Source organism: Hylobates moloch, unplaced genomic scaffold (genome assembly GCF_009828535.3).
Source record: "Hylobates moloch isolate HMO894 unplaced genomic scaffold, HMol_V3 SCAFFOLD_3, whole genome shotgun sequence".
In the NCBI taxonomy this organism is placed as follows: Eukaryota; Metazoa; Chordata; class Mammalia; order Primates; family Hylobatidae; genus Hylobates; species Hylobates moloch.
In genome coordinates, this window is record NW_026652278.1 from 95,025,635 (window position 1) to 95,041,060 (window position 15,426).

A 15,426-nucleotide genomic window follows, 5' to 3' on the forward strand; every position below is an offset into this window, starting at 1 on the left:
TATGATAGTGTAATGGTGGACATATGTCATTAAGTATTTGTCAAAACCGAGAGAATGGACCACACCAAGAGTAAATTTTAACATAATCTATTAACTCTGGGGATAATGATGTGTCAATGTAAGTTCATCAGTGGTAGCAAATGTGCCGCTCTGGAGGGGGATGTTGGTAGTTGGGGAGGCTGTGTGGGAGGGCAGGGATGATGTAGGAACTCCGTACTTTCTGCTGTGAACCTACAACTGCTCCAAAAAAATACATTCTAAAAAATATATCCAGGCTGGGCACAGTGGCTCACGCCTGTAATCCCAACTGTTTGGGAGCCCGAGGCGGCAGATCACAAGGTCAAGAGATCAAGACCATCCTCGCCAACATGGTGAAACCCTGTCTCTACTAAAAATACAAAAAATTAGCTGGGCATGGTGGTGCATGGCTGTAGTCCCAGCTACTTGGGAGGCTGAGGCAGGAGAATCCCTTGAGCACGGGAGGTGGAGGTTGCAGTGAGCAGAGATCTCGCCACTGGAATCCGGCCTGGCAACAGAGCGAGATTCCGTCTCAAAAAAATGTATATCTATATATGGATATATATGTATATATACACACACATATATATATATACACACATATATATCCATATATAGATATAGAGATATATCTAGTTGTCCCTCAGTGTCTACGGGGGACTGGTTCAAGGACCTCCTACAGATACCAAAATCCACAGATGCTCAAGTCCCTGATATAAAATGGTGTAGGATTTGCACACAGCCTGTGCACATGCCCCCCGTGCACTTTAAATCATTTCATGATGACTTATAATACCTAATACAAGGTAAATGCTATGTAAATAGTTGTTCTACTATATTGGTTTTTAATTTTTTAATTGTCGTTTTGTTCTTTTTTATTGGTTTTATTCCCAAGCATCCCTAGTTGGTTGAATCCTTGGATGCGGAACCAGAAGAGAGGAAGGGCCGACTGTATACACTTAAAGACTTCAGTAATAAATCTTTTCCTTTAAAGTTTAATATTGACTTATTTCAAAGAAACACAAGCTCACTTCCCCCGTTCGTGATGGGGCAGGAAGTTTGCTCCACATTTCAGCCCCTTTCTTGGGGTGGACACTGGCTGGGTACGCGGGGCCTGGGCTCTTACAACCAGCATTTCCAGCTTCGGGGAAAGGAACCAGGAGAGTGCGGGAAAGGCCGCCCCAGGGAGAAGAAGTGGGGAGTTTCCATTTGTGAAGAGGCGAGGAGGACCCCAGACACCTTCTCTGTCAGCTTCGCATGTGAAACCCTGAGCCGCTCATTCAACAACTGCTGGTCTCTTGCTTTAATAGGGCCATTGGAACCAGCTCCTCCTGATTCTTTAATAGGGCCACTGGAGGGGCCTCCCCTCGCTGAATCTTCCTCCCTGCCCCTCCACACCCCAAACCACCTCCACCATATCCTCCTCCTCTATGAACTGAGCAGGACAACGTCCTCACTGAGCTGGAGCGAAGAACGCGGCCGCGTCTCCTGGGCTCCTGACTCAGGATCCAAGCGTGGAGGGTGAGAGGGGACACTCTCCTCTTAAATCAGTTTCCTGACTATGAGGTGAATTAATACCATCAAGTCCACCTGAAAATCTGAGCCAAAGATCAGTGTGTGTGTGACTGACCCTAAATATATGAAGAACCAATTAAACACACACATATGCACACACTTAAAGACACACACACACACAGTCTCATAGACACACACACTCACACACACTCTCGTAGTCACACACAGCACACACACTCATAGATACACACACAATCTCATGGACACACACACTCTCATAGACACAGACACACTCATACAGACACACTCTCTCACAGACACACTCAGAAACACACTCATAGATACACACACACTTTCATAGACACACACTCATTCAGACACATACTCTCATAGATACACTTTCACAAACACACACTGCCAATGGTACACACAGACGTTCTCTTATAGATACACACACTCATGGACACCCACACAATCGTACTGAAACACACACAGTCCTCTTTCACAGTGAAATGTAGCAAAGAAATTATTTCCCCAAATTAAACAGAAGTTCTTCCCCTGCGGCTCAGAAATTGCAGTGAGGCTTAAGATAAGCGGCTTTTCCTCACCCGATTAATCGACACAAAAGACAGGTATTCATGGGCAGCAGGAATAGCAGGAGAATAAGTAGAAGCATATACGGGTTCCTACAGAGCAAAGCAAGAGGGTTTAAGGTGAAAAGAGAAGATTTATCAGAGCGGGGCAGGGCAGGAACGTGGGGGAGGGAGAGACAAAACAATGATTTTTCTAACAGGATGTTAATTTACTCATTGCAATTTCAGTTCTCTTTTCAAGAGAGTCTTCCCTTGAATGCTAATGCTAAAGTAAATCCACACAAGCGCGGTAAATATACCCGAGTCAGCTTTGTGCAGTAATTAAATGAGTTAATTTATGGAAGATTGTCAGTTACAGAGAGAGGAACCATGACTTTCATTGACAGTTTTAACATTTAACAGAAAATATCATCTTCTTTAAAGTATTTTCATTACATTATTAAAAAAAATAGTTTAAGGGCACGGGCTCAGGTCTCCACTCCGGACAAAGGCTGTGTCTGGTCTGGAGATAAGAAAAGCACCAGGGCGGGCGCACGAAGGGACCACCCAGGATCAGAATCACCCACACAAAGTGTAATTCTGGCCACCATCGAGAGGACACCTGTGTTAGAGTCAGGCTTACCCAAAGCAGATTAGAAATGGCACTATCATCCTCAACTCCTCCTTCTTCCTACAGGTTAAAACAAACAGGGAACATGACAGAGTATTGGAAGAGAAGAGCCTCATCAGGGCATCGCAATCACCTTCAAGTATTTCGTGCCTGGGTTCAAACAGCAGCATGCACGTGCTCACACAATAGGGTGATGTGAACCTCAGGCCAACTCATTCCCTGACCGCAGAATGATCATATGGAGTTTAGAGGGCATTCCATCAGCCTTTCTCTCCCTCCCATCCTCGCACTTTAAAGTGACTTCATTCTCCTGAATTACAATCTGGAATTTCAATGGCAGCAGACACTGAGAATATAAATGTGCAGATTTGCCTTTCTTGAAATTTCAGGCACTTGTTCTGGGGCTGTCATGGATCTGAGCTGGATACACTGACCTCACGGCTGCTGGAGCACAGCAGGATAACCAGTTCCCTCTGGAACTCAGAAACAGACACGGGGTTTTAATGGCCAAGTCTATGAAGGGTTTTTGCTTCTTCGAAAAGGTCTGATTCGCTGGATGACTATCTTCACAAAAGTTGGGGGGGTGGTCACCATGTATATCTTAATGCCAAATAAGCTGAAATGGGGTTGGAATTGAAAATAACTATTTGGTGAAAATAAATACATAACCAAAAGTTAGTTGTAACAGAGAATCCTGCCAAACCACTTCTTTGAAACTTTGCTTCATTTCATTTTTCTCTCTCTGGTGAAATGAGTTACTCTGGCCTTCCCTTCCCTCCCCTTCCCTCCCCTCCCCTCACTCTTCTCCCCTCCCCTTCCCTCCCCTTTCTTTCTTTCTTTCTTGCTTTGTTGCCCAGGCTGGAGTACACTGGTATGATCATGGCTCACTGCAGCCTCCACCTCCCAGACTCAAGCAATCCTCCCACTTCAGCCTCCCGAGTAGCTGGGATTATAGGCGTGCACCACCACACCTGGCAACTTTTTGTATTTTTTGATACAGACCGGGTTTCACCGTGTTGCCCAGGATGGTCTTAAACTCCTGGGCTCAAGCAGTCTTCCCACCTTGGCTCCCCACAGTACTGGGATTATAGGCATAAGCCACTGCACCCAGCCCCAATATAAATCTTAATATAAAAGACCCAAAATGGGCCAGGCACGGTGGCTCATGCCTGTAATCCCAGCACTTTGGGAGGCCAAGGCGGGTGGATCAGGAGGTCAGGAGATCGAGACCATCCTGGTCAACATGGTGAAACCCCGTCTCTACTAAAAATTAAAAAAAAATTAGCCGAGCATGGTGGCGGGCCACTGTAGTCCCAGGTACTCAGGAGGCTGAAGCAGGAGAATTGCTTGAACCAGGGAGGCAGACGTTGCAGTGAGCCAAGGCTGCGCCATTGCACTCCAGCCTGGGAGACAGAGCGAGACTCGGCCTCAAAAAAAAAAAAAAATGAGATGCTGGCTAGAGCACCTCAAATATGTTTTTCTTTTGGGACCAATCCATTGACAAGAGACAAAACAGTTATAGATTTTTCAAGGCATCCTTTAATGTATTTTTAAATGTGACTCCGAGAAAATTTCAAAATGACCTATGTGGCACACATTCTATTTGTATAGGACGGTGCTGACTTCCATGATGCATGTATTTTCATAGGGGCAGTGGGAGGAACTTCTAGAGTCCCCTCTCTTTCCTGTCTCTTCTACATTTCCACAGACTGCACACTCACGGCAGCAGGCTCTCAGCACACAAAGGGAACGCAGGAACCGTGAAGGGCGTGATGAGCTGACCATAACGCCAGCTCCTTTCTGCCCTTGGTGCTAAAGATGGAAGGTTCCGGCACCTGCTCTCCAGGGTACCTCTCCATCAGCAAGGCTAGAGCTATTCCGTGCAGCAAGCGCCCCTGTTCAGGCCCCATGTGTCATGACTGTCTGTCCTTCTCCAAGGCAGCATTCAGACACCCCGCAAGCAGTGGGCATGTCAAGCCTCCTCAGCTATTTGGGGAATCCCTTAAGACAGACCAGGTTTAAGGCGCCTCACCCACCACATCTGAGCACAGCCAGCAGGTGACTGAAAACAGTGCCAGCCCTCGGGAAGGAATGAACTGAGGGGTTGTCAGAGGCCATCTGAGAAACACCTGACCTCAACAGAACCTGAGATTGCCCAATGTGGGCTACAAAGGCCTAAAATAGATTCGCTTATTTTAACATCAAAGAGCTTATTGTCTCCAGCCAAAGGGAAGCAGGCCACTGAGAAGAGTGGGAGAGTTCAGTGTCTGCAGAAACAGCAGCCTCTACGCGCCCAGAGGCAGCATTTCCCATTCCAGCCCCAGCCTGCTTGGAAGCCCTGGGGCTTTAGGTCACTGGGTTTTCGACCCCAGGGGCAACTGCGTCAACTGGCCTCTCTTGCCTTCTAAAAACCTTAGCCCGCGTTCACGCAGTTCCGATCTCATCCTCCACTCAAAGCCTTCTGGCTTCCACACCTAAGGTGATCCTCCGTTCTTCTAAGGGGGTAGCGCGCCTATTTCACTATTCACCAGGAACCTCTCCTGCTTCGCGCTTTTTGGCTTCATTTAAATTTCCACCGGCTCTCTGGGACTCCCAGTTCCTGATGGGCCAGGGAGTCTCTGCACCTTCCAAAATGATGGACAAGGGGCCAGGCGCTGCTTGGCGCCAGGACATGGCAGGTTTGCTAATGAGGAATGTGTTAAAGTTGTTTTTGAAGCAAAGATTTCAAGATTCTTTTAAATAAAGTTTGCAGGTAGCGGGGACACATTATTTGACAGATGGATTTTCTTTCACTTCAGGATCTCATTTTTGAAATCTGAATTTCACACAGTGTGTGAAAAATATGCGCATGCGTATACTTTCTCAATATCTAGTTATATTTGAGAATTTTACAAATGGCTGAGGGTTAAATGTCTTTAGTTATATTATCTTTAACACCATGTATGTCTCAAAGAAGAGAATTCAAATTGCCATTCCAGTGTAACCTAAGAAGACACAGAAGTATCAGAGGAAATAGTGTCAGAACTCCTGACTCACACTTCTATGTGCACATCTCATTTTTATGTAAGTTTCTTAATGTATGAAAGTCACACTCATCATCTCTCCCTTTCACAGATGCTTAACTTATTTTAGAGCTAGAAGGGGCCTGGGGATCACCTGGTTGAAAGCATTCTTTTTCTTTTCTACTTGAAGATTTCTGATCCTAGAAAGTGACCAGGGAGTGCATCACTGGTGCATCATTTCGCCTCCAGCCAGAAAGTGCATTTGCAATTGTAGGGCCAGCCAGCAAGTAAGTCACCATCAGTTTCGAAAGTGTGCACTACCTGGTCAAAAGCTGGTCACCATCACATCTGTGATTTAACAATTCATCAATACTTTTGCATATGAAATGCTTACTAGTATTGATCACCATGCATTACCTAATTTTGTTTCAACTTATAACATACATTACTGTACATTCTCAATAAAAGGCATAGCTACTCATGAAACACGCTTAAATGGTGAACTAAATACTCATTAACCACAAATAAGTCTTTACTTTTTATACTTAAGTTTAAAATATCTACATAGGAAAATCAAGTCCATATTTTATATGCAACTTAAAGATGTTCAATTTTTTTTTCATTATAAAGGTTTTAATAACATTCTAAAGCCAGACTTCATTTAAGAAAGTTTTTAAACTGAAGAAAAAGTCCACACTTTAAAATTCAGGCACTTGCTTGCTGACACAGTGTGTGTGTGTTGCTGATCTTGGTTCTAAAACATCTCCAGGCACAGCCTTCTGCCCAATTTTAGCTGCTCTGTGACAGGCTCTCAGTGTGTACCCTAAGGGCAAAAATGCACAAATGCTACACAGAGTAGGAATTAGGTGGCACATGCTTGTCTCTTTGATGCACTTCCAAGAGTGATGTTAGTCTGAAGGCTTTTCCTAACACGGGGAACATTACCTTCTTGATGAGGGACCGCCCTGCTTCCTGGGTGTGCAGGCTGCTGGCCGGCGCCTTGCTGCCCTCCTGCCTCCTGCTGAGTCTGTTTCTCCAATCTTCCTCCCCGCTTTTCTTCAACAGTGCCAGTCTAGGAGGAAAACATGCCAGCCACAAAGAGTTCAGCACCAAACTCTTCCTTGTAATGGAACCATAATCTAGGTATGTGAGAAGGCTTTGGCCAAGACATGACCACAGCCACCTCATTTTAACATTTTGAATTTCATTTATTCGGAAGACAGCATGTCTGGAAAAATAATAAAGTCCCTTTTCTAAGATGGCCCCGAAGATTTTACAGTTGATTGAAACACAGATCCGAAATGTGACTTGCTAAATAAAAGATGCACCATCTTCCCAGCCAAGGAAGTTTTTCCTTGCCCTTGGGCTGAGAGCAAGAGAACCGTCCTCAGAGAAAAAATGTCTTCTAGCGACGCCTTCTGGTCACTTGGTGAAATAACACGAAAGGACAAAAGCTGTATCGTAGCTCCTACTTGCAGAAAAGAATGCAGCCGTGGGCTTAAAAACATAAAGCCATGAGGCACTAACAGTCTCTTAATATCATCCCTTTCAATTACAGGTAAAATTTGATGTTTATGACTGTTTCTTCTCAGGTATTCTAAGCCTTGTTCTTTTCCTACAAATGAATTTGGTTTTTCTAATCTGTCTTCTTTAAACAGAAACTATTTTCTACCAACTCATTTTTTAAAAAAATCACTTCAACTTTCCTCACAGGAAAGACATATACAAAAAAAGAATCTAATTAACTGAGGTTGTTACCTAACCCACTTTATGTTATTTTTCACAAACATGAGGCTGTTTCAGCTAACTGTATTGCCATGAATGAAGAAATCTTAAGCATTTGCATTGGACAAACAAACATGGGAAAGGTAACAGGTAAAACAAAAAAGGTGATGATCATTAAACTCATTTGAGCTGCTGTTCAAACAATTTAAAGAGTAGGGAAAAAGCCAAATAACTAGATCCCTTTCCCTCTGTGCTGAATCTGATGGGCTAGGTCTTCTCAACATCACTAATGCATAATCCATAAATGACGTATTTTTCATTTTTACAAATTTGTTTTAGAGGCAGGGTCTTACTTTGTCACCAAGGCTGGAGTGCAGCCGCATAATCATGGCTCACTGCAGCCTCAAATTCCTGGGCTCAAGTGACTCTCCCACCTCGGCCTCCCAGGTAGCTAGGATGACAGGTGTGCATCACTATGCTTGGTTAATTTTTAAATCTCTTATTTGGTAGAGACAAGGTCTTGCTCTGTGGCCTAGGCTGGCTTCAAACTCCTGGCCTCAAGCGATCCCCCTGCCTCAGCCTCCCAAAGTGCTGGGATTACAGGCATGAGACACCGTGCCTAGACAACAGTGTATTTTTAAGCAGCACATCAGCTTTGGTCCCAATTTGGCCACTAACTCCCTTTGAGTACCTCAGTTCTCCCTCCCGTATCTATCACATCAGGAACTGGACCAGATGATCTCTAACAGCCCTTCTCGCAAGCTTCCCGATTCCCATTAAATATTTGTTTTAGAGATGGGATGACATATATCCTATGATAAATGTTTTGTTAAGTTAATAAGAAAACAAATTTTGTTGTATTTAAGAATCCAATGACATCTACATATGTGTACACAATTACACCTTGTACTTATCTATTCACTCAGTCAAATAATGGGAAGTAAGCCGTGAAGAAAGGAATCCCCCAAAGGAGGCAGGAGCTTCGAACTCTGGACCTGTCCCCTTCCTCAATCTCTTCCTTCTCCGCACTTCCTTTCTGTTTTCCTCTTTCTGCTAAGTGACAGCAGATAAGATCTCAAGTGCTCATTCTCTAGAACTGGGATAAGGCTGTCTTATCAATCTTATGCAGATCCCTTTGGGTCAAGGTCTCATTTAGTCCTAACTCCTGTAATTCTCAAATGTTTAACAACACCCTGCATGCTACAAAAGCTGGTTCGTGGGCTTGGACACGAAGTCTAAATTCCTTCAAGAGTTTTAATCTGCATCGTTTCATACTATATAATGACTATGATTCACTTTTCTCCAATTATTTTGAATAAGTCAGTTTTATTCTAATAAAATAATCTCACAAAATGAAATCATTAAAAAAAAATTCATATTTGCATGCTGTATTTGAGCTTTCAAAGCGTTAATAAATGAGACTTTCAAAAAGTAAGCATGCCAGCACTTTAATACCCAAATGAGAAGTCCTTCCAGTTCATCATCTTATGGAGCCAGGCACTCATCTCACTGGTAGTCTCCCTGCAAACTGGCCTCAGAACCAGCTTCTCTCACTTCACCTTCGACCCAGGCCAGCAGCTACTCCTCCTGAACATCCACCTTGTTAATCAGATTGGATCCAAATGATGAATTTTTAAAAGATCAAATTCATCTTCCTGAGTTGAGTTCATTAAAAGTCATGAGCTCCGGTCTTTGAAGACCTTCTCAAAAAGAAGCTCTCAAAAGTCTGGGGCAAGGACACCAGCACCTATGTCGTCGGAAAGTTTCCCTGGTGGTTGCTTTGTGGCATCTAAAACTGACTTAGAAAAACACAAGCTGTGGCATCTGAGATCACCGCCTCATCCATCTTATACTCTGCTGATCTGCACGGCGACCCCTAAGACACTGGGAATTGCTATTCTCATTCTGACAGACAAGGAATGTGGGTACATCCGGGTCAAGAATTCCACCAACTGAGGTCACACTGGATGTTAGTGGGCAGAGAGACGTGACTGCAGCCCTTGCCTGCCTGTGCGTAGCTTGTTTCACTGCGGTAGAACATTAGTTGACCAGACACATTTTTGCCACACCGTTTTAGGAATGGCATAGGATTCTGGCTTTCTTATAAAGTTTTTCCCACCATGGGATGGCCTCCAGAGAATTCCTCCATTCCAAAACCCTGAAATTTTGCTTCTACATGTGCTGGCAGGGTTACCTTTAGGGACTTCCGAAGGCTACAGAGTAACCAGAATAATCTGGAAGAAACTGTGCTTCCATGGAGCCCACCTGGCACTTGGAGCCAGCCCTCGCCTCCAGCCTACGGAGCACATGATGAATAACTCGAAAATAACACGCATTAAAACTTGAGTGTGTTCTTCCTGTCCCTTTAGATTTCCTTGTTGGTGTCCACCACGCTGAGGAGGGAGGGAGATCTTCCCAAATGTGTTCCTTCCTCCTGTGAGCTCACAGCCCTCCGGCTCACCGCAGACCGCCACGCTCTGAGAGGGTCGAGGAGCTGATGTCTGGGTCGACGCAGGACATAAATTCCTGCTGGTGCAATTCAAACAACTGTCAGCGCTTCTAACAACTGCCAAGCCGAAGTGCTGTTTGCAGGACTGTGATGCCGGGAGCCTGGGCAGCAGCTTGGCCTAGGCTGTGTGAACCCAGGGAGAGACACGACACCGGCCAGCTCACCCAACTCCTGGCCCAGGGCCACCATGACAGGTGCCTGCCAGGACACCCGGGGAAACAGCACCTCCTCTTCCATAACCCACACTATTCCAGCAGGGAATGCTGGCCTGAGAGCCCTGCTTGGTAAGAACAAGGACTTCAGGCTCAGAGCCGTCAGGGCTGGGTCAAACAGGAGACACGACAACCATGTGCCCCTAATATTAAATAAGGTGTGTTTTCTCTCCTTCTTGTTTAGAATTTTCCCTTCATTTTAGAGAATTGCAGGCAGCCCATAGATCTCAGATAGGACTGAACAGCACACATAAGTACTTATATTAGATCTTAGTCTTGGCTGGTTCACAAATTGGAGACATGAACAAACTAAAGTGTCTTTTAAGTGGGAGACAAATCAAACATCAGAAAAGGAGGGCTGGGTGTGGTGGCTCACACCTGTAATCCCAGCACCTTGGGAGGCTGAGATGGGAGGATCGCTTGAGGCCAGGAGGTGGAGACCAGCCTGGGCCACAGAGCAAAACTCTGTCTTTACAAAAAAATAAAAACAAGAAATCAGCTGAGCATGGTGGTGTGTGCATGTAGTCCCAGCTACTTGGGAGGCTGAAGCGGGAGGGTCATTTGAGTCCCAGGAGGCTGAGGCTGCAGCGAGCTATGATCACACCACTGCACTCCAGTCTGGGTAACAGAACAAGACTCTGCCTAGAAAAAGAAGAGAGAAAAGAAAAGAAAAGAAAGAGAGCAAAGGGGAATCGCATCTCTATTCTTTTTTTTTTTTTTTTTTTTTTTTGAGACGGAGTCTCGCTCTATCACCCAGGCTGGAGTGCAGTGGCGCGATCTCGGCTCACTGCAAGCTCCGCCTCCCGGGTTCACGCCATTCTCCTGCCTCAGCCTCTCCGAGTAGCTGGGACTACAGGCGCCCGCCACCACGCCCGGCTAATTTTTTTGTATTTTTAGTAGAGACGGGGTTTCACCGTGGTCTACGATCTCCTGACCTCGTGATCCGCCCGCCTCGGCCTCCCAAAGTGCTGGGATTACAAGCGTGAGCCACCGCGCCCGGCCTCGCATCTCTATTCTTATTCCCACATAAATCTGGGGACCTCTAGTGGCTGATATCTCCCAGCTACAAGGTAAGAACCTGGAGTTTGTGGAGACAGCGAGACAGCCTCTGGCTGGGTGGGATACAGAAGGGTGGATGGTTGGGGCGGGGGCCGGCAGGCAGGAAACACAGGAGCCTCCAGTCGGTCCCTCTAGGGCAGAACTCCACAGAGGCGTGAGGTGGATTCTGCAACAGTTCAGGGAGTTCCACCAAGTGCTTACACGCCACCAACTTCCCAAAGTGAAACAATGGCTCTTTTATTCTTTTCCAATATTCTTCTTTGCCAAATATGAAAGCTCAGATGCCACTGTTTCTGACATTGTGGAAACAAGATTTCTAAAGGCCTAATGTACTCTTTAAGCAATTTCATCCCTAAATAACGTAAGAATTATTTAATTCACAATATTTCTCAAAGAAGTTCCCAAACAGGGATAATTTAAACACAAATAATTTAGACAGTTATAAAACAACGATTTTACTAATCCAGTGGGAAAAGTCAGTTGCATCCTATGTTTCATGCTGGTTATGGTTCAAATTTGACATTCACAATGTCAGAAAAGATGAAAACAGAAAAATAACTTTTTGGTATATTTTCTTGAGCAGCAAACATTTTTTAAAAAAGGAGGGTGTGGAGGGTTTCCTATAATTTCTTAATTTCTCCACTTTTTGTCTACAAGCGGGGATAACATTGCTTTCTTCTGAAGGCTGTCTTCAACATCAAATGAGGTATCATGTGCAAAATGCGGAAGGCAGTCTGTGACGCTGGGTAGCACTGAGCATGGAGCTTTCAATATAGTCAGGCCCTGGACAGGGGAGAGACTGACGCAACAAGGCTGAAGAAGATAGACCTGCCCTCCTTAGTGGGGACAGCCATTTATAAAAAACGATGAAGGAAATCTGTAAATTCCAGGCTCTATTTCTGAGACTCTGAAATGTGAATGTGGATGTGTAATTTGAAATAAACCATGTTAAGAGCATGTGAACTGAGAAAATTCATGAAGAAAGAGGGTGTGTCTTTCTAACGCTGCTGTCTAGCTGGAATTTCTTTCCTTTTACCGTATTCTCCTGGTTAGAGCACACGGGGTTGGCTGCTCTAACACTAATCTGAGCACACCGCAGTCTTGCCATGGACCAGGAGAGAGTTGGAGATGTGGCCCCTGGGTCAGTTCTACTCATTATGTGGCCTTGGAAGCTACCGGAGCCGAATCCCTCCTTTAGTAAAATGAGGCAGTCAGAGGTGGTTAGAACAAAGTTTGGAAGTCCTATGATTTTATATATTTCTTTCTCAAGAAAGAAAAGTAAAGCCCAAATAAATGTAGGAATAACATTCTTATTTTAAATAGTTTAAGCGTCATTATTTCATTTTCACAAAAGGGAGAGATTAAAGTCTCATTTAGGAAAAAGCTATCACAGATAAATTGTAAAAATCTGTGGTTTAGGCTGGGTGTGGTGGCTCATGCCTGTCATTACAGCACTTTGGGAGGCTGGGACGGGTGGATCACCTGAGGTCAGGAGTTCCAGACCAGCCTAGCCAACATGGTGAAACCCTGTCTCTACTAAAAATACAAAAATTAGCTGGACGTGGTGGTACATGCCTGTAATCCCAGCTACTTGGGAGGCTGAGGCAGGAGAATCACTTGAACCCAAGAGGCGGAGGTTGCAGTGAGCCAAGGCTGTGTGCCATTGCACTCCAGCCTGGGCAACAAGAGCGAAACTCTATCTCAAAAAATAAATAAATAAATATAAATAAAATATGTAGTTTAGTTATTTCCAGCAAAGTACAAATAAAAGTACTGTCAAGGTAAGGGGGAAAAGATCACTGGCAATGTATTTTGCATTACTGTAATTTATTACAAACATAGCTGCTAAATAAGCTGTCCCTTGTCCTTTCTTAAATGTATTTTAACAAACTGAACAGCTGAGTATCAATCAAGCATTCCTTTCTATCATGATTCTGAACAGACTGGGCTCAGGGATCTCTTGGAGACCATAAGTTATGGCTTCTGCTAGCCACCAGGTGTGCGTGCTCACGCATTCAATTCTGAATACACTTCTGGGCCATTCACAGAAACTTTACAGCCATCCTTGAATGCCTTAGATGTCCACAAAGCCCAAGATAAGAAGCTACGTCTTTCCAGTATCTCGGTTTTAAAAATGAGAATTTTATAGTAGGATTAAAACTTTCAGAAAAATACAGATAACTAAAATTTACCAAAAAACAGGCAAGTAAATCAGGAATTATTGCTTAGTGGATAGACACAGGACTTCTTCATCAAAAGTCCTAAGTTTCAATGGACAGAATATTCCCAAAGATGGGAAGGCTCCTTTAAAAGCCTTTGAAAGAAGGGGTAATAATATTAGTATTTCCCACTGGGGAATACCCCAGGGATATTTTCTCATGTGTAAAACATCAGAACTTGTGTATAAGTGATATTTATTGTTAATTTCCTTAAATGATTTCTCTTCTTCCTCACCTAACCAGTTATCAATATTTGGGTTTCTGGGATGAAACTCTCTTTGAGCCCCGTTTTCGTGGAGGAGAACTTCAAGCCTCAATAGGCCCAGCTGCTTCCCCGATTGAAGACCTCCTTTTCCTCACTGCACTGACCCCTCTGCCCCTTCCCTATGCCCCTCAGCCTGCCGGGTCTAACTTATCATGAATCTCAAGTAAGTAAAGGAGAGAATAAATCAGGTTTAACAATCTTCTTCATTTGTCAGTTGAAAAATATGGCATCTATTATTTTATAAATAATGTTCAAGAAGCTTGGCTTAACACTAGAAAGAAGGGCCAGGTGTGGTGGTGCATGTCTGTAATCTCTATACTTTGGAAGGCGGAGGTGAGAGGATTATTTGAGACCAGAAATTCAAGACTAGCCTTGGCAACATAGTGAGACCCTCATCTCTAGAAAGAGTTTTTTGTTTGTTTGTTTGTTTGTTTTATCGGCCAGGCATGATGGTGCACACCTATTGTCCCAGCTACTGTGGAGGCAGAGGCAAGAGGATCACTTGAGCCTAGGAGTTAGAGGCCGCAGTGAGCTATGATTACACCACTACACACCAGTCTGGGCAACAGAGGGACAGAGGGAGACTGTCTAAAAAAAAAAAGAAAAGTAAAAGAAAAAAAAAAGACTTTTCGTTGTGGTTTGGTATAGTCTTAGGCAGTTTGAAATGTATCTAGAAAAATACGCATGGTCAGTGCCTAAAAAAGCATGCAGACTTCTGTATGGTGGCAGGTGTAAGGAAGGGTCAAGGCTGGCAGAACTGTGGGAACAGGTGTGGGAAATGGTTCTCCTAATATGGAGTTGACACGACTTTTCTTCACCCAGTTTTCCTATCATTATTCCATCATGTTTTTTTCCTACTGAAGACTTTTTCCTTTTTGTACAAATTTATGTGGTACACGAGAAATTTTGTTACACATATACAATGCACAGAGACCCATTCAGGGTATTCAGGTTGTCCATCACCTGAGTACAGTACATTTTTATTTAGTCACCCTATTCTGCCATCAAACCCTGAATTTATTCCCACTATTGTATCTTTTGGTGCTTAATTCAACTGTGGTTAAATGTTCACAAGGAAAACACATCCCTAAGGTAATTTACTTCCGATTCTCTCTGTCTCATTTAAATATATTCCTCTGCACCCTACGTCATTCTTTTGAAAGAAATTAGGCTACTGTGTTATTTGATGCTGAAATGCAATCTTTCAAGCTATTACATACAATTTCTAAATGCAGTTCAGAAAATTCATCCATTTTACAATCTGTAAAGGAAACAAAACTTGGATTCCAAGCCCAAAGATGTATGCCCTGTATATAAATTTATCTTCACTCCCTCTACACATATTTTACACAAAGTCACAAGTGGTTTGTGCATTCAGTATGAACTCTGTGTATCTAACAGGGGAAGAGCCAAGATCTCAGCTCCTGTCACTAGATAGTCCAAGAATTTAATATTGTAAAAGACATTGGGACAGTGGAAGCAAATAAATAAAGCAGAAGTCTGTTTCTGTTTGTTTTCTCATCTGAGTCTGGAACCAGCCCTGTCCAAACCAGGCTCATTACCAAACCAGGCTCACGAGCAAAGGCAGTTCACTCTCAAACACCTCAGCTTCCTAGAATTACTCCAGGACAACAGCACAGCCCCATTAGAAGCTGAATGTGTGATTTCATCTCTTTGCCCATCACCCAGATCATTTTCT

At 44.0% G+C, this 15,426-nt stretch overlaps 1 protein-coding gene across 1 annotated transcript in view; it reads right to left on the reverse strand.

Annotated features, from left to right (window-relative positions):
* The window catches only part of LOC116480954 (supervillin-like), a 52,884-nt gene that overhangs the window by 31,431 nt on the left and 6,027 nt on the right, over positions 1-15,426 (reverse strand). Inside the window, 2 exon segments of the mRNA XM_058437027.1 lie at positions 2,749-2,796; positions 6,684-6,810. Coding sequence (XP_058293010.1) covers positions 2,749-2,796; positions 6,684-6,810 — 175 coding nt within the window.